Source organism: Peromyscus leucopus, chromosome 13, assembly GCF_004664715.2.
Source record: "Peromyscus leucopus breed LL Stock chromosome 13, UCI_PerLeu_2.1, whole genome shotgun sequence".
Classification (NCBI taxonomy): domain Eukaryota; kingdom Metazoa; phylum Chordata; class Mammalia; order Rodentia; family Cricetidae; genus Peromyscus; species Peromyscus leucopus.
The window spans coordinates 19,783,385-19,810,478 of NC_051074.1; the positions used below are offsets into that span (position 1 = coordinate 19,783,385).

Consider the following 27,094-nt stretch of genomic DNA (forward strand, 5'->3'; position numbering starts at 1 on the left):
GGAACAGAACTCCTGTTTTTATTCCCTGCCTTGCCTAGCAAATAAATGCAAGTTTTTGAAGGAATACACTCAATTTATTTCTCGGTTCCTGGCCCCTGAAAACTTTAAATCACTTTATGAAATGATTATAAATTTGTTTTTCTGTTTTTGCTACCAACTATATGCACACCATAGTTAACATTTATTGATGACTTGGGTTGTTTTTATATCCCTTATTGTGATATGTTTTCATCTGATAACAAAATTCTCCAGAGTTCCCTCTAAGGGGTTTACTTCTAAATTAACTAGCTTCACTCTGGTAAGTGTAAACACTTACCATATTCTCTTTTTCTTTGTGCCACACATTAGGAGGTGCTGGAAGATTGTGAGGCAGGCTTGCTGGGACCGAGCTGCTTCAGCCAATATGTCCAGAAAAACGTACGCTTAAAGAGCTGGCAGATTTTAGTGCAAAGAAAGCCTTGAGAGAGGGCCAGTTTGGGTTGGTACCCCATAATGAAAGCAGATAAGAAAACAAGTATGGCACCATTGAAAGGTGTCCGAGCCCCTTGTGTTAGTGAGGCTGAGAAAGAAGTAAGGCCCCTCCTGAGGGGTGGTATTGCTGACTGCCCTCTCTACCATTCCTGTTACTGCTGAGCTGTAGTTCTTGTTGCTATTAATTAGTAGATGTTCTCATTCTTTATTACCATGTGACATGTCATCCCAGAACACAGCAGTTCATCACAGTGACTTTTCATTGCTTATTATTCTGCCAATTGGGGACAACAACTTAGCTAGGCCGAGCTGAATATTTTTTCCTGTTCTCCTTAGGGTCAACATGGCCCCTTTGGACTGGAGAGTATAAATAAAGGCTTATTCAGCTGCCTGGAGCCTTCATGCTGTCTGCATGTTAGGGATCATTCACTCACACACACACGCACACGCACACACACACCCCAGACTTCACTGTGTGGTATCTGTGTGTTCAGGAAGACAAAAGTGAAAGCTACAAGGTCCCCTGGCATTTCTACTCCAGAACCTTGAAATACTGCTCTTGTCACATTCTTTACAAATCACTTTGGCCATGGTTCCCATTGTGTACCTTTCTTTAAGGGTCTACCTGTCAACATTACCTCCAAATGTGTAACTTCTAGGTTTGTAATGTATGCAGTCATGTTGCTTTCTCTTACAGAAGCAAACTCCTTGAAAGAATGAATTAGGTTATCTTTGTGAGCAATGTATAGCAAAGGCCCTGGCACACTAGTGAGGGGGAATCTGTTGATGTGTTCGCACCTTGTTTTGTGTACATAGAGATTAAATTCTATGATTGTATGGTTGATGGAAATAGTACAAAGTAAATTGGAAGTATGTACATTTTGGTTCTAGTATATATCAAATAAACCATGGTATTCGGTGTTCTTAGAGCCTACAAACTAATAGAGACGACTCAGTGTTTCCTTCTTGAATTCCCAAAACACATAACCAGAAATGAGTTCTTCTTTCTCTCATCATCTAGCTTCATAGTCTATTACAGGTTGTCTTGTGTCGTGCATCTATAATGTCAGACTTGTGAACATATATTCCAAAATAAGGTCACAAGAATAGAAGTCTCCTTGAAAATGGACCTTGATTGCTTTACTTAAAATATCACCTTTAAATAATAGCCTAATGCTAGCTGATAGTTTCAATGATTTGGTATTCCATATTCCTACTGAGTTCTCATGTAGGGAGTTATTCCCAAATCTGCCCGGCCACTGTGGTGGCTGTGTAGTTGGCCTTCGTAGCCCTGCACTTGCATGGAATACTACCATGAATTCAGCATATTTCACCTTGTAGTTTGGATGTCATTACTTTTCCTAATTCTTGGAAATCCTTTAGGCAACATAAAATCACTTTGTCCACCTTAAGCCTTTTCAACACTTTATATAACTGTGACCTCCAAGTTGGCAAAAGTAAATTTCATTGAAAGACCAAAGGATACACATTGCTTAGATTTGATTTTTATCATGGAGTGGTTTGTTGAGTCTAGTAGTCTGGACTGGTGTCTGTGTTCTCTCATGGTTGACAGAATATCTGTCCAGGCACTTTTGGCTTTCAGTCTCCATTGAAGAGTCAGGTTATCCTAATGGGTCTGCCTTTATATATTACTTGGTCTTTTTCCCTGGTGGCTTTTAATATTTTTCTTTGTTGTGTACATTTAGTGTTTTGGTTATTATGTATCATGGGGAATTTTTTTGCTCTTGTCTATTTGGTGTTCTGTATGCTTCTTGAACTTTGATAGACATCTTGTTCTTTAGGTTGGAGATATTTTTCTCTATGATTTTGTTAAAGCTGTTTTCTGTGCTTTTGGCCTGGGTTTCTTCTCCTTCCTGTATCCCCATTATTTGTAGATTTGGTCTTTTCATACTGTCCTAGGTTTGCTGGATGTTTTTTAGATTTAGTGTTTTCTATGACCAAGGTATCCTTTTCTTCTACTTGTTTCCAGCACTAAAGCTCTCTCTTCCATGTCTTCTGCTCCTGGACAGGTTAACCTCCAAGGTTTTTGTTTGACTTTCTAAATTTCTCATTTCCAGTTTTATATCAGTTTTGGTTTTCTGTAGTGATTTCATTTTTACTTTCATGTCTTAAACTGTCTTCATTATTTCATTGAACTATTTCTGTCTTTTCATGGTCTTAAGTGGTTTGTTCATATCCTCTCTAAGCTCCTTCAACATACTCATAATTGTTATTTTGAAGTCCTTGTCTTAGAGCTTCCGCTATACAGCACTTCCCAGGGTTCACAGTAGGAGGGTTACTGGGTTCTGGTGGAACCATAGTGTCTTGGCTGTTCATGTTTTGGTTTGGCCCTATGGTCTAGGCATCTGTAGTTAGGGTGGTTGAGATGTTTTTGGATTTTGCTATCTGGTCTTGCCTAGGTTGGGTGGATGTTCCATTGTTTAGGCGCTCTTTCCCTCTGGAGCCGAGGCACGTGTAGAGGTTGTAAACCCCTGGCAGAGGGTGGTGTTGCAGGTCAGGTAGGCAGGTGACAGAAAAGGAATGGACGTGGGCATGGAGGAAAGGCTGAGAGAGGCTGTGGGGAAAAACTAGGGACTCAGTGTCCCTAGGGAGTGGATGATGCAGTAGGACAAAGAATGAGTCTCTAGAAACAGATGAAAGGGGGAGGAGGACCCTGCGTCTGTACAAAGAAGTGGAGCCTCCAGTGAATGGAGTTGGGGTAAAAGGAGGGACTACAGGACTTAAAGTCTGGACAGAGCTTAATAGGGAAGAAGGAGGAGAGTGAAAAGTCACCTCCCTGAGTCCCAGCAAGGTGTATCCACTGCAGGACTCTGGCGGAAGGTGTTTCTGCATAGTGGAAGCGACGCGAGGAATGGAGACGGACTAAGAGGGAAGGCTGTGAGGGTTGGGTAGAAAGAGCTAAGCTGGGTCCACACCAAGAGGCAAGAATGGAGGCAGTGTGCAAGGAGGGGCGCCCGCCAGCAGGCTGCTACAGTGCTGAAGGTGAGCCTGGAGAAATCCTAATGGAGGGCAGGAAGGCAAGAGATGTAGGACCGTGGAAAACCACAAGAGTGAACTTTGGAGCACAGGATTCCGTACACAGCCACTTAACCAGTTATGTGATCTTGGGGAAATGATGTCATCTCAGACCCTCAGTTTCTTTATCTGGGTAACGAGGTCTGTGCTTCTGAGAATTGTTAGAATTAGGAGTCATGGGTCGATGTCCTGGTGTCATGATTGACACGTAGCAGGTGTTTGCTGCCAGTGTTACAGAGCGAGGCAGGCTGTCTCCTTGATCTCAAACCCCAGTACGGAATAGGATGCTTACTTCGTGACAGCTGGACTCCTGGGTGAGTGTGGCTGTTTGCCATGGGGACTGGCATTCTTGCCACTCAGCCTCTCCAGAGTGACTGGCACTCACTAGATTGTGATACTTACTGCACTGGTCACCAGGAAACCTCTTCCTCATTTCTGTTTGCTACTTCTGTGTGGTGGTGATACCCACCCCAGTGTCTCTAACCTGGTCCAGGCCAATGGACCGTCATCCTCTCGCTGCCATCTTCCGGGAGAGGATGAGGCAGCAGCTGAGATGGCATGTCTTACATACATCGAAATGCAGTTCTGTTTTACTGCTGTCACGGCTGGATTACACACCAATTTCAAAATAATGTTGGATTACCATGTAATGTTCTTTCCATCAACCATCATAAAATAACTTGGCTCTCGTACCTGCATAGATGTTGTGCAAAAGAATTGTAAAATTAATTTACACTATACAGCAGTCTTCATGCTCATAAAAGAATGGTGCTTTCATCTCCAAAGTCCAGGGAAATAATGTGTAACAGAGAAGCTTAAACAGCTTATTAAGGAAAACACTGGATGAGATGTCCACTCTCCAAGTTCCTAGTCCAGAAGTCCTACCAGTAAATCATTGTTTGGGGGGAATGTCTATAAAACATTTTAACATGTAGCATCATGTGGATGAAGTTGCATGTTGACAGAGGTACCTGGCAAGTTACAAAGCACTAAATAAATGGCTACCATGACACCATTCACTTTTTTCAGTGCTGCTCTGGGTAGCATTTTAAATTCTGTTGTGTTAGTGAATGATTAGCACTGTGTACTTGACTCTGATATTTGTGGTTTTGTTACCTAGGAAAGTAAGTTCTGTTTCTCCCTACACTCTCAGAAGGGACCTTTCCAGGTATCTTTTAGGAATAGCAGTCCTTGCCATGTATACCGAGTGACCTGGGGAGATGGCCCTCACAGGGCTGTGCACTGGAGCCTCCCATAGCCACCGGCCTCTAGCACATGTGCTTAAAATACTTCTGTGGTATTATCCTTTGAAATCTGGCATATCTGTGAACTAAAGGGATTTAAACATTTTCTCCTCACCAGAGCCTTTTAATACTTCCCCCTCTTCATCTGGACTAGACTGTTAAGGGGTTTAACCATAAATCAGGGTTTGTTTAAACCTTATGCCAGAGATAACCTCTAGAGAGTCAGTATTTCCTTTCACAGAGCAGTGCACAGATGGTGGAAACAGCTCACACTGACAGGGAGTTTTCTCTGCCTCTAGAAAAAAAGAACCCATTTCATAAAGCTTTGTGCCACCCAGATTAACGACAGTAGCCAATGCCAGGGCAGGCCCGTCTGCCCTTGTGGGATAAGTTAGCAGTTATGTGTTTGATTCTGATACTTTTCCAGCATCTATCTTCATTTCTTAACTACTAAAGAATGTGGTTTTCTTGTTTTGTTTCTCAAGACAGGGTTTCTCTGTGTAACAGCTCTGGCTGTCCTGGAACTCATTTTGTAGAGCAGACTGGCCTCGAACCCCCAGAGACCACCTGCCTCCTGAGTTCTGGGATTAAAGGTGCGCACCACCCCCACCCAGCAAGAATGCGGTTTTCTAAGAATAGAAAAGAATACATTGAGTTTGCAGTTGTGCTTCTCCAACTAGAAGTCGTCCTGTCCAGCCGCGGTTCTCCATCACCTTCCCATGGAAGGGCGGGACTTGGGTACATTCCCCAACAGCTGTGATGTCTCCTCTTAGGCCAGTTGCAGAGCCCATTACTTTCACCTAAGTCTGGGCTCTGCTATCAACAGGAACAACATAGGTTCCCAATGCCACCTGTACTTCCTGAGACACCCCTCCTTGCCCACTGTTTCTGGTTTGCTCTAAGAGACAGTTCACGAGTTTGTGTCCACTGTCATTTGCCACATTTACAGCAGACTACAGCAGGATGTAGTCTCCATCCATCACGATGTTTTTGTGTGAAAAGCTGTGGGTGGCTTTTATGTTGCTAGCATGGAATACTTTAATCTGAAAATCTTGCTAAATTAGTTTATTGCTTAAAGCTGCTGTCATAGAAGTTACCAGAGGTTTTCTATGTTTAAAGAAAAACATATCTATGAATAGAGATGGTTTTATTAGTTTCCAAAAGTTAGCCCTTTTTGCTTTTGTTTTTATGTCTTACTTAAAAGAAAATGTTTTTTAGTAGAAGCAGTGATCATTTGATCCATTACCCTTAAACCTGACATTAGCAGATCAGTTTTCTCTTCAGTCCCTTGTTAGCTTGGATAATATTTTTATTTTGCTGACCATTTAATCCTAAGTGAATGTAGACTTTGGTTCACTGCTGCTTCAGTATCAGAAGGAATCATCACTTTCCCTGCTGGAGTCTGTTAACCTAGTAACATTTGATTATACTCAAATAGTCAACCAACCTTGCATTGTGAGGATAATCCCTACTTGGTTATGGATGATATTGTGTGTGGGTCTGTGAGTGGTTACATTTGGTTTGCAAAGATTGGGGGATATATAATATCTGGCTTTGTATGTTCAGGTGGGAAATTTTTTATAACATTAGATGTTATCTTCAAGTTTTGTTGTCCCCATAAAATGATTTAGGCAATGATCTATATTTTTCCAAAGTTAGGCTAATGTTATTTCTTCCATGAGAAAGAAATTACTAATGGAACCATTGGAGCATAATTTGGGGAAGGTTTTGATACCAAGTTGATTTTTATTGGCAGGGATAAAGTTATTGAGATTTTCAAATGTTGATTATGGCAAGTTGTGTTTTTAAGAAATATACTCATTTTATGTATGCCATCTCAATGTCTATAACTTTCGGAGGTCTTGTGCATTCTGTCATAACTGCTGTGAGCTCATGTGTGCAGCTGTCCTCCTGTGTCCAGAGGGCACTGTTTTCTGTAGTCATTCACTGCCTCTGGATTTATACTCTTTCTACTCCTCCCTCCAAAGATCCCGAGGTTTGGGGATAAAGATATTCCATTTGGGCCTGAGCATTCCGCAATCTCTTTTTCTCTGCACCTTGGCCAGTTGTGGGTCGTCGTGTTGATTGCTATCTACTACAAAAAGACAACTCTGCTGAGGACTGAAAGATGTACTAATTTATGAGCAAGATGATAAATGGTTAGGATTTGGCTAGCCTATGACCTGTCTAGTTCCAAGTTCTTGGACTAATAATGTGCCAAGTATGGAGTTCATCTCATAGGATATCACAAACATTGTTGAATATGTACACATATTTCTTCAAATAAAATTTCTGCTTCATTATTGTTTATCTACTTACATGTGTTTGACCGTTAGATATTATTTTGTCATTCCTCTCTCTACTTACACACTTTGGTTGTTATCTTGCAATTCCCTGAAACCCTGTCCACATTTTCCTGTTTTCTCCAGTTCGGCTGCTCTGTGTTTGTTTGTCTGGAGTATATTGAATCCTGTGACTAGTCACTCCTGACCTGTCAAGCCTTGGGTTTGGGTTTGTTTTCAGATATTGTATGTTCAAGTTGTAATATTTCTGGTTTTTAAATATTTCTGAATTTCTGCTAAGAATTCCTGCCTTTCCATGCAAGTGTGTGTTTCTCTCTGGTTGTCACAGGATTGGTATTTGTTGAATTTATTTCCCCTTTACCTTTAGAAGCTAGAATCAGTCACTTGACCCTGGGTAGGGTGCTGTTGAATGAACCTAAAGGCCTTCGTAGCTTGCAGTTTTTACATGCCACCAAATGAATTACAACCCTTCCCACACTTAGAAGTTCCGACTATTGACCAGTTGGTGATGGTGCATGCCTTTAATCCCAGCACTCAGGAGGCAGGCAGATCTCTGAGCTCAAGGCCAGCCTGGTCTACAGAGTGAGTTCCAAAACAGCCAGGGCTACACAGAAACCCCATCTCTTAAAGAAAAAAAATTGACCATTAAGCAATTTGAATTGAGTCTTGATACTGTGAGTGTGTACACTCGAAGTCTCTGCCATATAGAATGCTACAGAACAAAATTATTGCCACAAAACGTTGTTTAGTCCAGTCTAAAATTCTGCCTTTGATTGCTGTTAAGGCAGCCAGGTCCATTAGCCTTAGTTGAAGTGAGTGTGGGTATGTCCCACAAAACAATAACTCAGGGCTTCAATTGAGGCATGTGTACTCACACATGGTTCATGTGAAGCATGCTTGCTCACACATGAATCAGGTGAGCCTCTCCTCTGGTTCTTCACTCATTTTCCCGACACTCTGGCTTGTAGGTATCATCTTGTAGGTTTCTCGAGTTAGAAGGACGGAGCTTCTGTTGGAATTTCCGTTGCTAGTTCAGGTGTCTACTCTGTGCCTGCTTTGGGGGAAGCTGCCAAAGAAGTGGCAACCAGCAGAAGGGAGCGGCAACTCCTGTGTTGCCTCCCCAAGTTTTTATCGCACTCTGGAATCCATATGCACGAACCTGGAGAAATCTTGGTGTTTGTTTGCCTAGCTCACCTGGACGCTTTAGTATAATCAGCGGGCAGATGCATTATGGGCTTACTGCCGTGATAGAACCAAAGCCACAAGATGTGGGTTTTCATTGAAGACTGTCTGGATCCAGAATTTAAAGTGTTGTTTGTCCTCTTCAAAACAAACAAACAAAAAAGCTTTAAAAAACAACAACAAGAAAAGAGTAACATTAGAAGTAGATTCTCTGAACTAAATATAGCCACAGCCTTTCAGAAATCACCAACAGACCATCTCCTGTTACTAACAACAGATTTGTATCTGATGACACTTAGGAAGGTACTAGAAAAATGTCCTCCTCATCCCCAGAGGGTAAAGGGGAAGGAGGGGAGTGGTGAAATCTAATGCAGTGATATCACATGACCTGATTTGAATCTGGTTAGTATCTAAGTCCCAGCCCCTTTCTGGATCCTGCTTCGTATGTCATGTTACAGTACAGCCAGGAAGTGTTGCAGCTATGATGCGCCCGCAGTGTCACCCCAAAACCAGATGAACCAGGTCTGCACCCAGATGAGAGAGTCAATGTTTTTATTCTTTCAGTAATTCAAGAGAATGTCAACCATGTGAAAGCGTGTAGACATTATTGATTAGATCTCGGCAAGACTGTCTTACAGTCTCCCACACAGCCCTGCTTCAGGGGCTGCCCCTTTTCCTCTGTGATCATGACATACTCTGATATTGACCTGTTTGGCAAAATGATCTCCATATGTGGTCCCAGGGCTTCTTGTAACAGCAACACTACTAACCCATAAACAAGGAAAATAACAACGGTAGCTTATTGGAAGTTGCTGCTGTACTTCCTGTATTGCTGCTACTTTATAAGCACTGCCCCTCCTAACCCTGCCGCGTCATATTTGTTAGATAAGGAAAACGTGGCCAAGTTTGACAAGGCTGCACAAATAGGTAGTGGAACCGGGGTGTATTATGGCCAACCACGGGAAGACCTGGAGTTCCCAAGACAACATGGGTAGCAGCCTCCTACAGATGAAGTGAATTATAAAGCAGCCATTCACTGTCACTTACTTTGGCAGTAAACTCCCCCGTGGGAGTGCATGGTGAGCTGCCACATTGAAAAGCTGGGCGGTGAGTCAGATTCAGTTTTTAACTTGGGCCTCCTCCATGGCTCTCCATTGTGAGTCTTGATCTGATGAATAAAACTAGTCCCAGCCAATCAGCAAAGCAAAGTGCTTCACGTTTCTTTGTGAATGGCTGTAGGGACAACCAGCCAAGTTCCCTGCTAAAAAGGGAAAATATTATTTCTCTGATCATAATTGTGAGGTTAATTGAACACTGTTAGGAAACAGCATCACCAGTGGGATGTTTGTGTCTGTTGCTAAAGATACAAATTAGACTTACCTGGCATGATAGTAGATGCCTGGGACCACTGACCTGGGGATGCTGGGACAGGAGGATCAAAATGAGTTCAAAGCCAGCCAGGGCCTAGTGAGACCGCATTTCAAAAGACACCTTTAAATATGATTCAAGACTTCCAAAAATTAATTCTTATTTTTGTGTTCCAAAAGATAAATATATAAGAACCAGTTGAAAAAAGGAAACCAACTATTTATTCAGGAGAAAATAATTTCAAATGACAAACCAGAATGGATACCTTCAGCCTGGACCATTTCTATCAGATGGTATCCATTCATGAAGTGTTTCTGAGCACCGGCTGTGTACCACATACGTGTCTGAACATCAGGAATCGAAACTGAGATTGCAAGAGGTGGCAGGGGTCATCTGTGCTTTTAAAGAGCTCATATCCATGATGTCGTTTTTCCTTCCATCATACCCCAACCTACACACACACACACACACACACACACACACACACACACACACACACACAGGCTTCTGCATTGGACCAGGTGGGGGTATCCCTTAGTGCTGAAGCCCTTCTGTCTCTACAGAAAATGTGCTCAGCAGAGGTCTCAACTTCTCTCTCCTTCTCTTTGTCCACTGTGGTCATGCTTTTACTGTGGCCACCACTTCTCTGAAGTCGCCCTAGCCCATGCTGGCAGTGGCCAGCTCACAATCTGACCTTGTATTCTCCACAGTAGCTCATGGATCGGTGCTCCTCCTTGACATGCTGTCTTCACTTAACACGGAGGTAGGGCTCCCTCTGTGCCGCCACAGTAGTCTTTCTTTGTCCCTTCCCTAGACCACAGTGTGCATGGTGCCTCATCTTTGAATGCCACCTTCCATCTCTCTACACTGGCAGTGTGTGCATTTTCCAATCCCATACCTTCAAATGCCATCTGAAAGCTATAGCTCTCTCTTAGATCTCTCTTGTGACTTGGCCTGAGACAGTTGATAGAGCGCTCAAATTATCTAAATCCAAGTTTACCAGTGTGTTTACTGCTTATAACCACATACACAGACAAGAAGTGAAAACCACTTAAATAGCTTAAGAATTCTCCTATCTAACAAATCCAAGCACAGAACATGCCTATCAACTCCCCAGAACTCCTAAGTATCCAGGCACCTGGTTGCCTGCTGCTCTAATGGTTGCCATGGTTCCTCTTTGTGCAAGGTCCTCTCTGTTCACGCCTTCCTCCATGTCCGTGTTCAGGCTAGCAGAAGGGAGGGAGAGAGCTACAGTCCATCTCCTTGCTTTCAGAACAACTGCTTGGACACTAGCGAATTCTTATGCTGCTGTTTCATTGGCCAGCACCTACAGCACAGCCACACCTAACTGCTTCATGTTTAAACCATATGGCAAAACATTCAGCTAAACTCCAGGTTCTTTTACTAAAGTGGAAGAAAGGGATGTTAGGAGGAAACCAGCTCTGCCACACATGAATGACACATGTCCTTCCTTCAGGTCTTTGATTAAATACCAGTTATCTAAGAGGCCTTCCTACAAGCCTATCTAGCCTTGGATTCCCTCTTGTGAGTCCGTCCCTTTACATATGTTTATATCCGTACAGCATAACTCCCATCATTGGTGATGCCCGCACTCATGACTTTCTTTATCTATGGATCTGGTATCCGCATGCACTCCTTCTTCACTGGACTTAGGGAAGGCACCCCACTCTGTTAACTACAATCCAGGCCATGATGAAGCATGAGCAGAACAGGGAGGGAGAGAGAGACCCAAGTCACCCTGTACTTTTGTCTGTCCCGGGTGCAGAAGAAGAGTTTGCCCACTTCCTCACCCCCTCAGCCTTTTCTCCTTCTTTGGGAAGCTCTAGAGACGGCCTTTTCCCACTGCCACATACCACTACTTTAGCCACACTAGCCACTGCACGGATCCAGCAGCACACGTGACCACGTGACCGAGTCACTTTTGCAGAGTGCAGATAACAGTCCATTATCCCAGCAGCTCTTGGGCTGTGCTGCCCTGGGGGAGCTAGTCAACATAGAAACAATGTCAAACTCTCTTAGCCTCTCCTCGGTGACTTTCTCTTTTAAGGGAGAAGCTGGGTTTTTCTATTTAAATGGAAATCTAGCTGGTGCGGAGAAAACTAGCATGTGGCCTGCTCCATATGCAAATGTTCTCTTGGGTGATTTTTACCTATGACAGAATTGATGGGAAGCCTGGTAAATCACAAACATTCTTAACCTCATTATACATACACTGCAGATGTGAAAATGCAAAGTGTGGAAGTCATAAATGTGAAAGCGGCTTTCAGCTGGTTTTAATGGGTGTTCTCTGTATCTTGTTATAACCCAGGGACCTGGCTGCAAGAAACTGCCTGGTAGGTGAAAATAATATTCTGAAAATCAGTGATTTTGGAATGTCTCGGCAAGAAGACGGCGGAATATATTCATCCTCTGGCTTAAAGCAGATTCCCATTAAATGGACAGCACCAGAAGCTCTTAATTACGGTATGAATGGACCCTGTTTTTCCTTTTGGTAGTAAAAGTGGCCTGCATCAGCACAAAGCACTCAGAGGCTTGGTAGGGATAGAGCAGAATCCAGGCTGGAACTACTTGAAGGGCAACGCGGATCAAGTGTAAATGTTCTTCCCTTGCTCTTAGTCACAGACTAAGTGTTCAGACATGTGAGATTGCTCAGTTAAAATAGTCAACGAGCGTGACTAGACATCTGAGAATTCCTAGTGTCCAGAGAATGATTACCTTCATATTAGACATCTGTTTTTCGACTCTTAGATAGTCTTTTAATAAAAAACCTGGTACCAGATATTGGGGTGAAAGCTGGAAGATCAGAGAAGCAGAGCAAGCCACAACCAACTTCACATCGCCAGCTCCTCAGCTGATCTTGTTTCCACGAATCCTCAGACTGAAAGCCTCTGAGTCCTCACCCTGAGGGTCTCAGCTGAACTGCTTTAGTTCCTGTTTCCTCATGCCTTATAGACCTTTCTCCACCCTGCCTTCACTTCCTGGGATTAAAGGCTTGTGTGCTTCCCAGTACTGGGATTAAAAGTGTGTGCCACCACTGCCTGGCTCTATTTCCAGTGTGGCCTTGAACTCACAGAGATCCAGATGGATCTCTGCCTCCCAAGTGATAGGATTAAGGGTGTGTGCCACCACTGTCTGGCCTCTATGTCTAATCTAGTGGCTGGCTCTGTCCTCTGATCCTCAGACAAGCTTTATTAGGGTACACAATATATCACCACAGACATCATTCTTGAGACTACTTCATATTGTACATGGATACTTGACTATATGTCAGGTGTTGCTGAGGGTCAGGACTATTAGTCTGAATGTCTTATAATTGGTCCAGTCATCTCATCTAAAGTAAATAGTGTCAGTCAAGTCTTCAGTTTCTCGCTCTTCGGGAGCCTGCTCTCAGCCTCTTCTCTGGAGCTTAGATCAATCTTGAGCAAAGAGAGAGGTGGGTATCGTCTTTTATAAGGCCAAGGATTTTTTATTTATTTATTTATTTATTTTTTTGTCCACTGAAAAATTTTACGTATCTCTCTTGTGAGAAGTGCACACATGCCATGGTGAACATGTGGAGGGCAGAGGACAACACATGGGAGTCGGTCCATGTTATCACACAGTTGTCTGTGTGTCTGTCATGGTTGATAGTGAACTTCATACAATGGTGTTTTCTGTACCCAATAGCCCATTATGTGAGTATAAACTAGTTTAACTTCTTGAGGAACCACCAAATTTCTTTCTAGGTAAAGATTTGAGTGTAATTGGCTTGGAAACTTGTCAGGCTGAGTCAGGTGCCTCATGCCAGCAAGAGGGGCTTTTGTGAGCTTTCTGGTCATTGTAGACCAACCTGGGGTTCAGTGGAATCCCTGTCATTTCCTACAGCATTCTTCTGAGGTGGGTACTATTCCTTGTGGGCTATGTTAGTAAAGGAAAATCACAGGATGAAAGATGAGACTGTAACACTTGCATTTGTACAGAGTGTTTTAGATGAAAACATTTGTTAAAATAAAAACCTTTGTGACTAGATTTTCTTCTTGTGCCTAAGTGCTCATAGCTAGTAAAAATCTACTTCTTGATGACGGTGTGCTTTAGTGAATACTAACCTCACTAAAGTATTTAGGAACCTAAGGACTGACTCCAGATACATGGACCAGACAGATGTGTTTTAAGTGAAAAGGACATGGAGGAAGCCTTCGGGTTGACAATGAGGGACATTTCTTTAGCTGCCCTTGACACAGACTTTGTAAGACGCAGTCGAGTGAGGAGGAGGAGGACACTGTACAGGTAACGACAGTATGGTGTAGTAGTTACTGTCCAGTCCAGGAGGAAATGCCCAGAAAGACAGCCTCAGGGGCACCCGATTGCCTGTGGTAGCTCTCACAGACTTACACTGGCTCCAGAGTCCTGCAGTGTTTGTGTTTTTGCCTTTTGAAGCACCAGGGGGCGGGGGGAGGGTGTTACCTCATGAAAGTCCTTATTTCTTGTCATACTTCAAGTTTTCACTGACTTCCTATGCAGGAGCCCTTTCTTCTCCACGGATCCCTTCCTTTACTCTTGCCTCAGGCTGCTGAAATAATGCCCAGATCTCTCATGAAGAGGTCGGGGAGATAAAAAACGATCCTCTGTCCAAGGACCCCCTTGAAGTCTGGCTTAGGTCTGTTGGGTTAAGCTGTGTTACTTAATGGAAAACATTTTTAAGAATCAGGCAATATTAAGGGCCCCTCACCCACACCTGTCCCCCTTTCCACACTCCCATCTTGTCCTTGAACACTTCTCGGCCCTGTACTTGTGATTATCTAGCCCAGTGTCTTCCTCCTTGCTCGGCTAAGATACCCTGACACCAGCAACTGGTGGGAGGAGGAGTTCCCTTCTGGCTCGTATTTCTAGAGGGACAGAGTCTCTCATGTCAGGGAGGACATGGCAGCAGGCAGCCGGCTAGTCATGTTGCATCAGGAAACAGAATGAACAGGAAGTAGGGCCAGACTCTAAAGCATCAACACCTGCCCACGATGACCTGCTTCCTCCAGCAAGGCTTCATTACTTCATCACCTTCCCAAACAGCACCGCCACTCAGGGACTAATGGATCACACAGGAGCCTAGAGGGGACATCTCACACTTAAACCGTAACACTCCCCAGGGACTAAATGACAGCGTACTCAGACGATATCCTTCCACTTTCAGTCCGGTGTTCCACGGAAGTACTAGGCTTATAAAGAACGGTACTAGACTCATCTCCAACTAAGAAGTAAAGGCCCCTATTTATCAGTTATTGGAAGTTTTCCCAGCAGAGAGTGGGAGAGGAGGTCCTCCCCAGGAAGAGCACATCAATTCATTGTCCGGTGTGAAATGGTCAGCCCTAAAAACATACATACACGTAACATAATAATAGACTGAACAGGTACATACTTAGGAACATAGATGTATATGCACATATATATATATATGTATATATATATCTGCATGCAATAACACTAGGTAAAAAAAGAAGCCATGAGTCTGAAGGGGCTTTTGAGAGGGTTTGGGTAGAGGAACGGAAGGGAGAAATGCTGTAATTATAATCTCAGAAATTATTTAAAAACTTAACCATTTCCCACCTGATTGTTTAGGGTGGAGGTGGTGCTCACAATGTAACTGAGCAGAAACTCCTCTCCGCGTGCTGTAACCCCTGAGCCTCAGGAGTGAGGAGGAGACAACATTTTCTCCTGAGTTATGTTGTCAGCGAAAGGTCCTGGGCAAGATGGCTCCTGCTCTCTGGTTATGCAAATTGCAGTGCCTTTCCTCCAGAAGGGTACCGAGAGGGTCAGCTCAGCAAAAGAGCAGCAAAATGCTGCCCCGATTTACTCTGCGGTGTCAAAATGATCCTCCAAAATGAGGTTCAAAGGTTGGGTAGGTTCCGCAGGCTTTCTGAAGTGTCATCTGTTTACATACAGAGCACCTTCCTTGATCTCTACCAAACAGTGCTTTACAGCATAAGAGATGTGTCTACAGAGCTGAACTTCTTTACAAATTAGCCTCAACCGTTAGCCACTGGACAAGTTTCATGAAAAGACTTGCTGTGTAGAGAAACAAAGTAATTTTCCTACCCAACAGCACAGGGAATGTCCATAATGACCTTCTCGGTAGTGGGAAGCTAATTTCCACAGCTGGAGCTGATGATCAGTGAGGGCTCGAGATTGAGAGTCCCTCCGATCGCAGGCAAACTCTCTGACCATTTTCCTTTCTTCAAGAAAGGGAAGAGGCCGTTCTCTTTTAGAGGAACAAGACAATTTTCTCAGAGTGGCATTTATAAATCCTGGGATAGCAGATGGATAGAAAATGCTATGATCCAAAGAACCTTCAAGCTGTGCATGGTGACACATGCCTGTAATCCCAGCACAGAGAGGTAGGGGCAGGAGATTGGTAGTTGAAGGCCAGCCTGGGCTACATGACAAGCCTAAGCTACATGTGACCTTGTCTCAAAAAGCAGAAAGAAAAGGCCTTAACATTTCTGCAGGTGGCATTTAGTTGTGACAGTGTGCATATGCCCTGTGCTGGACAAGTCTCAGAAGTGCATATTGTCTGGGAGACTGGGAAGGATGTTTCTGCTGCTCCTTCCTGATTTCATATACATCTCTAGAAGGCATCTTTGGTAGGATTTTATCTCTGTGCTTCTGCTGAAGGCTACCGGAAAAAAAACAAAAACAAAACAAAACAAAAAAAACCCCTAAGAGTTCAGCTCCTGTGGCTCAGTAAAACAGGTGCACCGAGATATCTTGACAAAACAAGGCACCGTGTAATTTGAAGAAGTTGTTTTTATCAGCCAGCTCTGTTAATTTCCACTCTATTCAAACCACATAGAGAAACGTATTTTCTGCAAATGAAACTTATCAGTGGCGAAAATGAGACCTTTAAGCATGTAAGGATATCTGTAAACAGTGATGAGTAAAAAACTCGAAGTTCAGAAACTTTCCTTACTGCTTTGAGTTTGTTTGTAATTTTACTGGGAAGAAAACAATGCAGGCAGAAGACCAGACCATAGGAAACCAGCTTATTTAATCTCCTAGGCACTGATGTGTGCAAATTTATATTTTCTTATATATAAACCAGCCGTCTCCTTCAGATACCACAGGGAAGTAAGCCTGCATGCTGGCTGAATGTTTGTTATTGGGAGAGGGGAGAGTCATTTGATAGTTCACTTGATTAAACTAGCCTCCTGAAGACTCCATTTAATTCTTAACATTACTAGGCTTGGAATTAACACAAGTACCAGAATGGGATGTAGTTCCGGCAATCCTTTGGAGACCCAGCATGCTAGCATGCAGCTGACACTCAGCCAGAGTCATTACTTGTCCCACTGACTCACTGGTTATGACCATTTTCTCCCTTCCAGGGAGATACAGCTCTGAAAGTGACGTGTGGAGCTTTGGCATCCTCCTCTGGGAGACCTTCAGCCTAGGAGTCTGTCCGTACCCTGGAATGACAAACCAGCAGGCCCGGGAGCAGGTGGAAAGAGGTGAGCCAAGGCCTGGGTGTGTCATGGTCACGTCCGCCAGGACAGCGGTGCCTGGAGTGTGTCTGCACTCCAGATTGGGAGGGAAGCGTCACAGTGCGGTAAAGAGGGAAAATGTCAGAGGAGTCTGTTTCCCAGTAAGTACCATGGATGCTGTGGCTCCGACAGAAGAAAGGCAAACTCTTGTAAGCCCGTCCCACCCGTGGGCCATAGGTGATGTGGAGCTTCGCACATCTGTGAACGTGGCCAACACAATCGTGAACTTATTTAAAACAGTCTCTTCTTTTGCCGTTTGTTTTGTAACATAATCGCATGGTTCTTAAGTGTGAGCTGTGTGGATACCAGTCCTGCTGTATCACAGTGTGTGGAGATTGGGTCCATCTGCAGGGCTCTCGGCTCTTTAAAGAGAGAACCTCATTGTATCCTGCCCCACTGAGGTGAAAGACAGCAGACCACCTCAGAGTGGCGGTGTATGCCAGAGGAGTCCCTGTAGCACTTCAAGTGGAGATGCTTGTAGTTTCCAGAAGGAATTTAGAGACACTGTGATGTGGAGAGATGCTGTGGTACTCCTGATAGAGGCAGGAGGGACTAGGTGGCAGTCATACTCCGCACATGCTCGTGGAGGACACAGTTTCCAACGAGAGGAGTGTCCTGCTCAGATGACTGCCCCTGCCTGCCCTGGGTAGCCCGAGTGGGGGGGTGGCCTGCCTTCCATCCTTGCACACACACCTCCTGGCACAGGACCCCAGTGCTGCCAGGCAGCAGCCTGTGAAGGATGGAAATGGTTCTTTCTCAGCTCACTGCCGAATGAGCGTATAAACCCCCTTCTCCAGCCTCTCTACATCTGATCCTTCTGGAAGCCAATCCTCAGAGCAGCGCGAACGTGCATTTGTATGTGCTGCAGCTCACTGCAGACTTGCCGCCACGTCCCTGGTTCTGTAGTGGTGCACGCTGTCACCTGGGGGTTTCCTGACACTGACCGAGACCTTTAGTGTGTATCGCACTCCCAGCACAGGGCACTAACATTTACAAGCAGCAGAATGCCCCGGGTGAGTGTGTCTCCCACTTCTGAGCTCTCTCCTCTTCTCTTGAATCTTCAGGATACCGGATGTCAGCCCCACAGAACTGTCCAGAGGAGATTTCTAAAATCATGATGAAGTGTTGGGATTACAAGCCTGAGAACCGCCCTCGGTTCAGCGACCTTCACAAAGAGCTCACTGCCATCAAGAAGAAAATCACATAGTGCCGGCCAGGGCCAGACTTCACCTGCAGGACTCTGTCCTCAGCCACCCCGACCTTACACCACCTTACTGCAGCCATCTTGGAAGGTTATGGTTTTTATTAACCGGGTTTTTTAAAGTCCGTTCCACTTTAAAAATATGTTAAAGGCAAATTTATTCAAGAAATAAACAGTCCTACCCAGGGCCATATTAGCTAACCACAGAACCCTACCGTGTGAGGCCGCTGTAAAGAGAAAAGCACAGGTCTAACTGAGAAGATAAAAAGGCCTATGTTTTCATGCCTAGGACCACTGATGCTCCGCCAAGGTTTTCTACTTGAGGCACAGCCCGTGGGCTACTGTCTTCTGCCACAGGCCCTCCTCAGTTGGTGCTATAAACAGCGTTGGTAGCGCATGCTCGCAGGACGCATTCCCACCACAGTTGGCTCTCTCCTCTGCCAAGGCGAGATTGTATCTATAAATATAATCATATATTGGGAATTACTTGGACCTCCTAGGGTTTTTCTTTTCTTTCCTGTCAGAACAAGCCCGGGGAGAACATCACACCCCTGCTATTTTGTCTTTTACCTCCTCAGTCCAGGCTGCAGAAAATGGTGCATGGAAAATTCCCAGAGAGCACACAGTGTGGAGGCAGCAGCTCCCGCAGGACACTGCAGAGGACAGGGATGACAAGAAGTGTGTGACCAGGAGGGCAGGCTGGGGGATAGCGGCTAGCCAGTGCCCGACAGGGGGAAGAAAACAACAGCCTGCTTGCCTTCCAGACTTGCACCTTTACAGTACACTGTATCTGTGGTCTGAGTTCCCTAACGAAGCCCAGGACATGTCTCAGGAGCTCATGGAGTCCAGAGGAGACTTTCTGAGAGATCCTGAGGTCGGCAGAAGGAACAGCATGACCTTAATCGTGTACCTTCATCCTAGGGAACAACCCAGAATGGAATTCCCGTCATTTGTGCCAGTTCTTGAACCGTGGCTCCCATCCACAAACATCCACATACATCTACTGAAGTGCACAGTAGCTATGAATGAAATAGATGGACGAGAAATCAAGTAAATGTCAATGAAGAAACCCTAGGGCACCCACACTTCCGTCTCCTCTTTCATCTAAAGGCAGTACCCGGAAATCTTACTGATAGCTCATGGGTATGCAAGCACACACATCTTTAAAGGTGTCTCCTGTGTATCAAGTGTAGGGCAGTTCAGTCTAAGATTTGGTTGAAGTGAATCTTAGCTGTGTGCAGGGAACTTCCCCATGATCTATCCACAGTTGTCTCAGGATCAGTGTGTCTGGGGGATAGTCTCACTCAGGGGAAGATGTGGCCCGGAAGCCTTCACTAAGTCCTCAGGCCAGGGTCCAGACAGCCATCGCTTTAGGGACTACTCGAGTCTGTGTTGAAGAGCTCATGATGGCAAGTCCCTCCCCTTCCGGGCTGTGTAGAGCACAGACCAGACTCTAAAGGGTACAAAGGAGGCTGCTGAAGAGAAGAATGGCTCGTATCTGTCATTCCACCCTCCTTGCTCATTTTATACGCATGTAATGATCATACGTGCAGACTAAAGAAAAGGCCGTATGAGCCTGCCCACAGCAGTACACTGCCCCACACAGAGCAGCCCCGTCATCGGCACCCACCGCGCTCCCGCAGGTCAGACACCACACACAAGCTTAGCTCCCTCGTCATGGCACACACCAGGGAAACCCAAGTGCAGACTCCAGAATTCAGACTCGGTGCTGTGCTGCTCTCCAGGCATCTGCCGGCCCTCGGAGATAAGACGTTCCCTTTCAGGGTTTCCAAGTGAATCTGTCTATAATACAATTTTTGTCCACAAGAAAGAAAGAACAGCCTCTCAGAACTACACTCCCGGCCACGGAAAGGAGACTGACTTGGCTCTAACTCTGTGAACAAGACCCGAAGCTTAATCCTTGCATTCTGCTTTAAAGAGAACATGGCATTGATAATTTCACTCATCTCGGCTGTTGGGATTTGCAATTCACATCAAAACTCTTTGCTTAAATTAAAAAGGCTTTTCAAAACATCGTGACATCTGCAGCATTTAAATTCTATTTTATTCTTTGTCCCAGAGCAGGCAGAGGTACAGTTTAAGATTAACTCATCGGGAGCCTTTCAGGATCATGTCAGTCGTATAGAATATTAAATTTAACATAGGCGCATGCATTAAGAAAAGCTTATGCAAAAACATTCTTACTGTTAATTTTGTTATGCTTGAAGCATAATTTATTCATCCCTTCTGTCACTGATAATTATTGGAATTATGTACTTTAGGAGGCTAATCCATACCCAAAAAGTGCACATATAAATACAGTTCTGATTTGCAAGTTGATTTAGGGAACAGAGGCTGCAGAAACGCACAGAATTCTATGATTTGTTTCGTTAAGTAATAATAGTAAACAGGTGGTACCCAAAATTCCCACTGGTGTGGCCGCACTTGAATGTGGTCACACATCTTTATTTCCCTAATGGGTTATCCGGGAGTTACTTGTAGCCCTGCTCACAGCTACACTCAGCATTCCTTCAGTTCAGCCATCTGGGCATGAAGGGGAGGCTGGTAAACCTGAGCAGTCTGACTTCCCATCTGCATTTTCCTACCTTAAATCACAAGAAGCTTTCATGAGAAGTGGGTGGTTCATTGTTTTTCAGAGAGAGAAAACTTCTCTGCCAAGTCCTTGTGTATCCTGTGTGACCTAAGCTTTCTTCCCAAAGCCATTTTCTTAGGAAAACCATAAGGGATTATGAGGCTTTCTTTCAGCCCCTTCCTGCTACGAGGTCCACAGGGAGATGTCCCACGTGATTCTTTCTCCTTTTTCCAAGACAGCAGGGACGGTAGAGTTAGTTCCCCAGTCACAGCTGGCACCTTCTCACAGACACCATACAGCCTGGAACCATTTGTGGGTATCTCACAGATGGTATCCACTGCAGGCAGAGTTGTTTAGAAAACAGAATTTCTTAGAGCTGAGATTGTATTAGTTTCCTTTTTAGTCACTATTTCTGTTAGCTAGCTTCACTGACCAGCTCCACAGTGCTGGTACCAAGACTATTGGTAAGCAAGCATTTTAGTTGCAATATGTGCTACGAGCCAGGACTCGGGGGTGGGGGGGGCAGTGAGCACCCCAGCTGCAGCGGCACAGATCTGTGTTGTGTGTCACGGTCAGAGGAGTCTCGGGCACACTTCCTGATCCCTGTGATTATCAGTTGCTGTACAAGTGTACCTGAACATCATCCTGATACACTGTGTACGCTGTCGTACAGCTCTGTGTCCTTGAAGCAAGAGTGACATCTGAAAGGGACTGTCTGCCTGAGCCCTCTCCCTGTCAGCACACTCCATTTGTCACACCATTGGCAGTCGCCATGGCTCTTGTCAGTAGATGTGATTGTCACGGGGAGACAGACTTTCCTATTTGGAGATCAGAGCCCTCATACAAAAAAGCACCACCACTGAGAAAGAGCTGCAGAGACACATTTCCCTGTGTGTGTCACTGTCTTCAATAGATGGAATCGAAGATTTTTACATGAAGATCCATCATTAAACTGGCAGGAGAGTTTACTATCAAAGTATTACCTCATTTTAACTAATTTACTATAAATATCACAGTTCTAATTAGATTTTTACTTTATATTTTTCTGGGCTTATTAGTTTGATATCAAGTCTGACTGTGTACTTTTTCTGAGAATGCAGAATACCACTCATTTCTGTAGAAGAAAAAAAGACCCTGATTTAAAAGCCAGCAAGATCACCCACAAGGAGTCACTGATACAGACTTAAGTTCCCATTAAATGTTCCTTTGAAAGTCACATTCAAATACAGATAGTCCACTATATATCATCTCCCTAAGTCAGTTTGAGAAATGTACCCTTATCCCCACAAACCACCCCACTGTCCTCTACTGATTCAAAGATTAAATTCAGGACCAGCCTATCCTGGCCTCTATCCTGACAGGCATGAAGAGTCTAGGACAGTAGGAAAACACCCTGCTGTGACATTCTTAATCCCTCTACAGTGCCCAAGAGTAGGGGCACAGTGGTTGTGCCAGTGAGCTGTCCAGGCAGCATGCAGGGAGGCAAAACAGGAAAGAACCAGTTCCCTGGAGCAGGTGGAGAAAGTGGAGAGGACTGAGAGTGCAGCCTGGAAGCTCGAGGAAACTGCCAGGTGCCAAACCCTTCCCACAAAACCTAGACCAGATCAGCAGTCCCAAAGCTGCAAAGGAGCCCACCCCAAAGCTGCAAAGGAGCCCACCCCAAAGCTGCAAAGGAGCCCACCCCAAAGCTGCAAAGGAGCCCACCCCAGTGCCAGGGCCACTCCCTGCAGCAGGAGCTGCTTGCTTGGTACCCCATCCAGAGCTGACACTGTGAGATGTTCCACTCACCATCTTCCCACCCAGTAAAACTGGTGTGCTCAGTCCTGAAAGAGTAGTCAGTGCCTCTTTACACTTGCGCTAGTTATCAGTGCATGTTCGGCGGAAGCCACTGATTCTTCACGTCTCATTAGGAATCTTTTTATGCAGTGGAAGCTAACTTGTGCTGAGGTTTCCTAAATGAGACCGTACATCATCTCGTGACACCTTTGACCACTAGTAAGGAACTAAATGGTTCCTGGAGTTTCCTGCTGAGGGGCCCTGCTGTACTGCGCTCTATGAAGAGAAACAAAGCAGCAGGAAAGTTGGGAAAGGAGCCGTGTTTCTTGACTTTCCACGAGTAACATTTAAGGGAAAGAGAGAAATAGAGACCTTCTGAGGCAGAGCACAGTTCAGCCAGGTAAGGAAGTGGGCATCCAGCAAAGGAGTCTGGGAAAACAGAGGGCAGTCAGAATATCAGTGAGACCCATGGAAAAGCCCCAAGCTCTGGCAGCATGGAGCCCACCTCCTTCTGAACAGTACCAAACAGAGCACCCCTTCGGCTTCTGCAACAGTTTCTTGAAGGGCTTGAGTAGACTGTCTGTCTATCTTATGCCCCCCACTGCCTCGGAATGTGGCCGCTTTCTCTGCAAAGCTACAGAGGTGGGGGTCAAGGCCATCTCCTGTGCACCGGAAACTGGGAACCCGAGTTACAGCACACCTCAGCGTAGGGTCTACAGGAAATTGTCGGGATGTCTCTGGGTTTCACTTCATTAATGGAAAACTGTAACACGGCAGGTTTAGCTCCCTTGCTAGCAAGCTTGTAAGAATCCTCAAACAAGAATATCCACCATCTGTTTTTGAACTTCAGAACTATGTACCCAAACATCCGTTAAGCCAGTAAGATGCAGGTGTTCCACAGACGACCAGAGTGCTGGGTGACAGTAATAGTCCTGTCGCAGAACGTTACCCTCCCGTCTGCCATACCAGGTCCAGCAGTGCTAAGAGGTGTGGTCTTCAGACTTGGTTTTGACTGCTGGCTACCATCCTTTCTCATCTTTGGCTTTGCAGTGTTTCTCTTTCCCAGAAGAGAAAGGCCTTCTTTATTGTTCATTGGCTTATAAGCCCAAGAGTCTCTTCTCAGGGGTTCCCTGCCTCACAGGGATGTGCAGACCTATTCTGAGAAGTCCAAGCACAGTCAGCCCGAGAGTAAAGATGGCCTGTAGAGATGGCATGCTTAGGTGCTGTGTGAGCGGCCTTATCAGCAAAGGCTTAGGGACCTTTTTCTAAGGACATTAAGACTACTGTGAGTGGGCGTGCCCAAGTTGAAGGCTTCCTTATTGTTTTGGGCTAGTAAGCTGACCTCCCACCCCCAAAGACATAGTGGAACAGAATACTCTACAGTAAAGCCCTGGACATCCAGTTCTTCCACACACTACTGCAGGCTAATACACTCTGTATCCTCTATACCCTTCTTAAGAGCAATGTCTAAGTTCTTCAAGTTATATCATGTTAAATGATCCTCTAAAACTTTAAGAGAGCACTCTGAGGGTTCAAAGTAAGCCAGTCTGCCTGAGTAGATACCCCAGAACATTGTATGAAGACATCAGCTCTCCTCATAGTTTCCCAAAGCACCTCCCTGGAAAACCAGACATTCCCACTTTCCCTGTTTGTTGGGAATTTCTGTAGCATCACATAAGTAGGCTGTGAATGCCACCCAGCAGATTCTAGACTGGCCTAGTAGGAAGCCAGGTGTCCTCCTCTAGCCACCAGAGCAAACAACAGAACCCTGTAAGAGACACAGCACAGCCACTTGTGGGCACAGCGAGAACCCAAGTGTGAAAAGAAGCTACGTATGAATCCAAACTCCTGTTCCTCCCGAAGTACTTGTCAAATCACCCTGAGGTGTTGGAGTTGCCTGACAATCATTATAGAAGAAAACGTGAGCCCTGTCTTCCTGGAGGCCCAGGGAGGTCTCTCAGTGCCCTATATTCAAACCCTTAGGGGCTAAGAGGGACTCAGACAGCTGCTATCATCGATACCCTGTGGTAGCTCAGCATTCCATGCCTTTTCTCTAAGGGTTTTCCTCTTACAAAGAATTCGGTGGGGAAAATATGCCTGCCAACTCCTAAGACACGCCAGACTAGTTAGTGTATGCAAACACCGAGGCTGGAACCAAGCCTGAGCCTCACCCAGAGGACAGCTGTGCTTAACTTAGCCCCGGGTGCTGCGGAGCCCATCCCAGGCTAGCAGAGCCCATCCCAGGCTAGCAGAGCCCATCCCAGGCTAGCAGAGCCCATCCCAGGCTAGCAGAGCCCATCCCAGGCTAGCAGAGCCCATCCCAGGCTAGCAGAGCCCATCCCAGGCTAGCAGAGCCCATCCCAGGCTAGCTGTAGCTGCTCTCCTTTAGCAGCAACCAGAAAACCAACACTTAAGAAAAGCAAGGTTCCAACAGAAGAGACTTTCCCATCCCTCCCTAGACCCTGGGCCTTTACAGACAGTGCACAGGATGTGGACACATCCCAGCGGAGCTCGCTTTTTTACTTAGTGTCAATGGGATGGTTTCATCCAGCTTCAGCGGGTTACTATGGGTATTCTTCACAGTCAAGTGGCTCTGAGCATCCAATAAAACATAAAAGAAGCTCATTTTTTCCAAATGCATGGCCAAAGTGGCCAGAGACACAAGATGCCCTTTGTCTCCTGGAATGTCACTTCATTGTCACAAGGTCTGCTCCCCAGCTTTATCTTGTGCACAAGGTCTCCACGTGGACGTAGTTCTTGTGGGACAGTTCCATCATCATCCTCGCTCATAGGCTACCCAGGCTGCCTGTTGAATCAGCTTCCTTACAAACCCCTGTAGATTCTAGGTATAAATGCCTATAGGTTTTACATTTTCTTTGTGCGTCAGTGAATGAGTGATTGAGCAGCTGAGGACAGTGGGGGCGAGTGCTGGTGCACATCCTGTTCACTTTGCATCGTAGTTGGTGTCTGAGTTTCTTAGTCTGCTCTGGGTGCTTTTGGTGAGTGCTCTAGAATGCCAGAACTCTCCAAAAGCATAGCCATGCAACCACATCAGGTTTAAAGATCCGTAAAAATACAAGGGAACAGAAGTTAGCATCAGAGACCCACAAACTACTCTGACTTCTTCAAGAATCCAAGCAAACTGAGCACAAAAAAAAAAAGAAAGAAAGAAAGAAACCACAGAATACTCAATTGGTGCACAGCCCATGTGACTTCAGTGGGCTGCAGCCCCCCCCCCCCCCCGCCATTTTCCCAGCATGGGAGCACAGAGAGCAGGGAGAGAAATACTTTCCTGAGTTGGTTTCTCTGCTTGTTACGTGGAGATGAACTCGTGTTGATGGAGCAAGGCTGCCCTCGGTCACCTCTTGTCTATGTGTCCCATCTGCAAGCAGCGTTGTGAGACAAGCACCCCTGTGTTCGGTTCACAGTTTTCTTTGGTGCCAATGAATGGCCATGTTAATATCAGGTTAAAGCACCTTGAATCTTCTTTTGTTATTTGAAAATAATATATTTGTGAAGTGGATAAAAGAAACACTGGAAATCGGGTGCTTCTGAAAATATCAAGTGTAAAACATATGTTCCAGGTCCATGGTGGTTTTTCTGGCTTTGTAAACAATTCTGAAAATGGATGACAGCTACGTGTGTGGAGCAGTTCGTTGTCTACCTTTGGTCATTTGTCTCTCAGATCTGTATTTAACACGTATTTATTTGTTAGATTTTACATTCGATGAAATACACTTTGAATTTTGAATGGCTAACATTGCCGAATGTTCTGAAAATTGCCTTCTACATTTTTAAAAACACAATATCATCATTTTTGTACAGTTGGGCCGTTTTTTTGGACAGCCTTCTTTTCTCTTGCCAGAGACCAATTACCATCCATTGGTCTGCAGAGCCGCTTTTTACCTTGTTCTTGTAATAATGTAAAATATTTACAGCAAACTGTGCCGTGTCTTGTTTGATCTTTCTGTCATGTTTACATTTCTCCTCCTCTACCACATAAATATGCTCAGAAAAAGAAGAAAATGAAAGTGAGATTTCCATGGTAACCAGCCTCCTCTGGCTGTAACACTGCATGAAATTATTAGCTTTGGGTTTCTTTGTAATTAAGTGCGTAAGTCCTGATGAGGATGATTATGCTGCTCCAGTCCCAGAGTCTCTTTCTGTTGAGATATCAAGATTGAAATGTAGCTCAAGTCTGAGTTTTCTATGTGCTTTGGGAGTTTGTCATGATTTTCTTAAATGTATTTGGGGGTTTTGTTTTCATTTTCACAGCATGATTTATTTAGCTTTAACATTAAAATTTAGAGGAGAAAGGTGGCTTGGGCCGATATTTGGAAACACACTGGCATGAAGGAGCTCAGATATCTGCCCATCATGCTAGCTCTGGT

At 45.0% G+C, this 27,094-nt stretch overlaps 1 protein-coding gene across 6 annotated transcripts in view; it reads left to right on the forward strand.

Moving 5' to 3' along the window:
* The window catches only part of Fer (FER tyrosine kinase), a 373,761-nt gene extending 347,897 nt beyond the window's left edge, over nt 1-25,864 (forward strand). For all 6 annotated transcript variants that reach the window (XM_037210166.1, XM_037210165.1, XM_037210164.1 and 3 more), the window contains 3 exons: nt 11,934-12,088; nt 16,978-17,100; nt 18,198-25,864. In XM_037210166.1, coding sequence (XP_037066061.1) covers nt 11,934-12,088; nt 16,978-17,100; nt 18,198-18,340 — 421 coding nt within the window. In that variant the 3' untranslated portion in view covers nt 18,341-25,864. The remainder of the gene's footprint in view (nt 1-11,933; nt 12,089-16,977; nt 17,101-18,197) is intronic.
* Nucleotides 25,865-27,094: the final 1,230 nt, after the last annotated feature.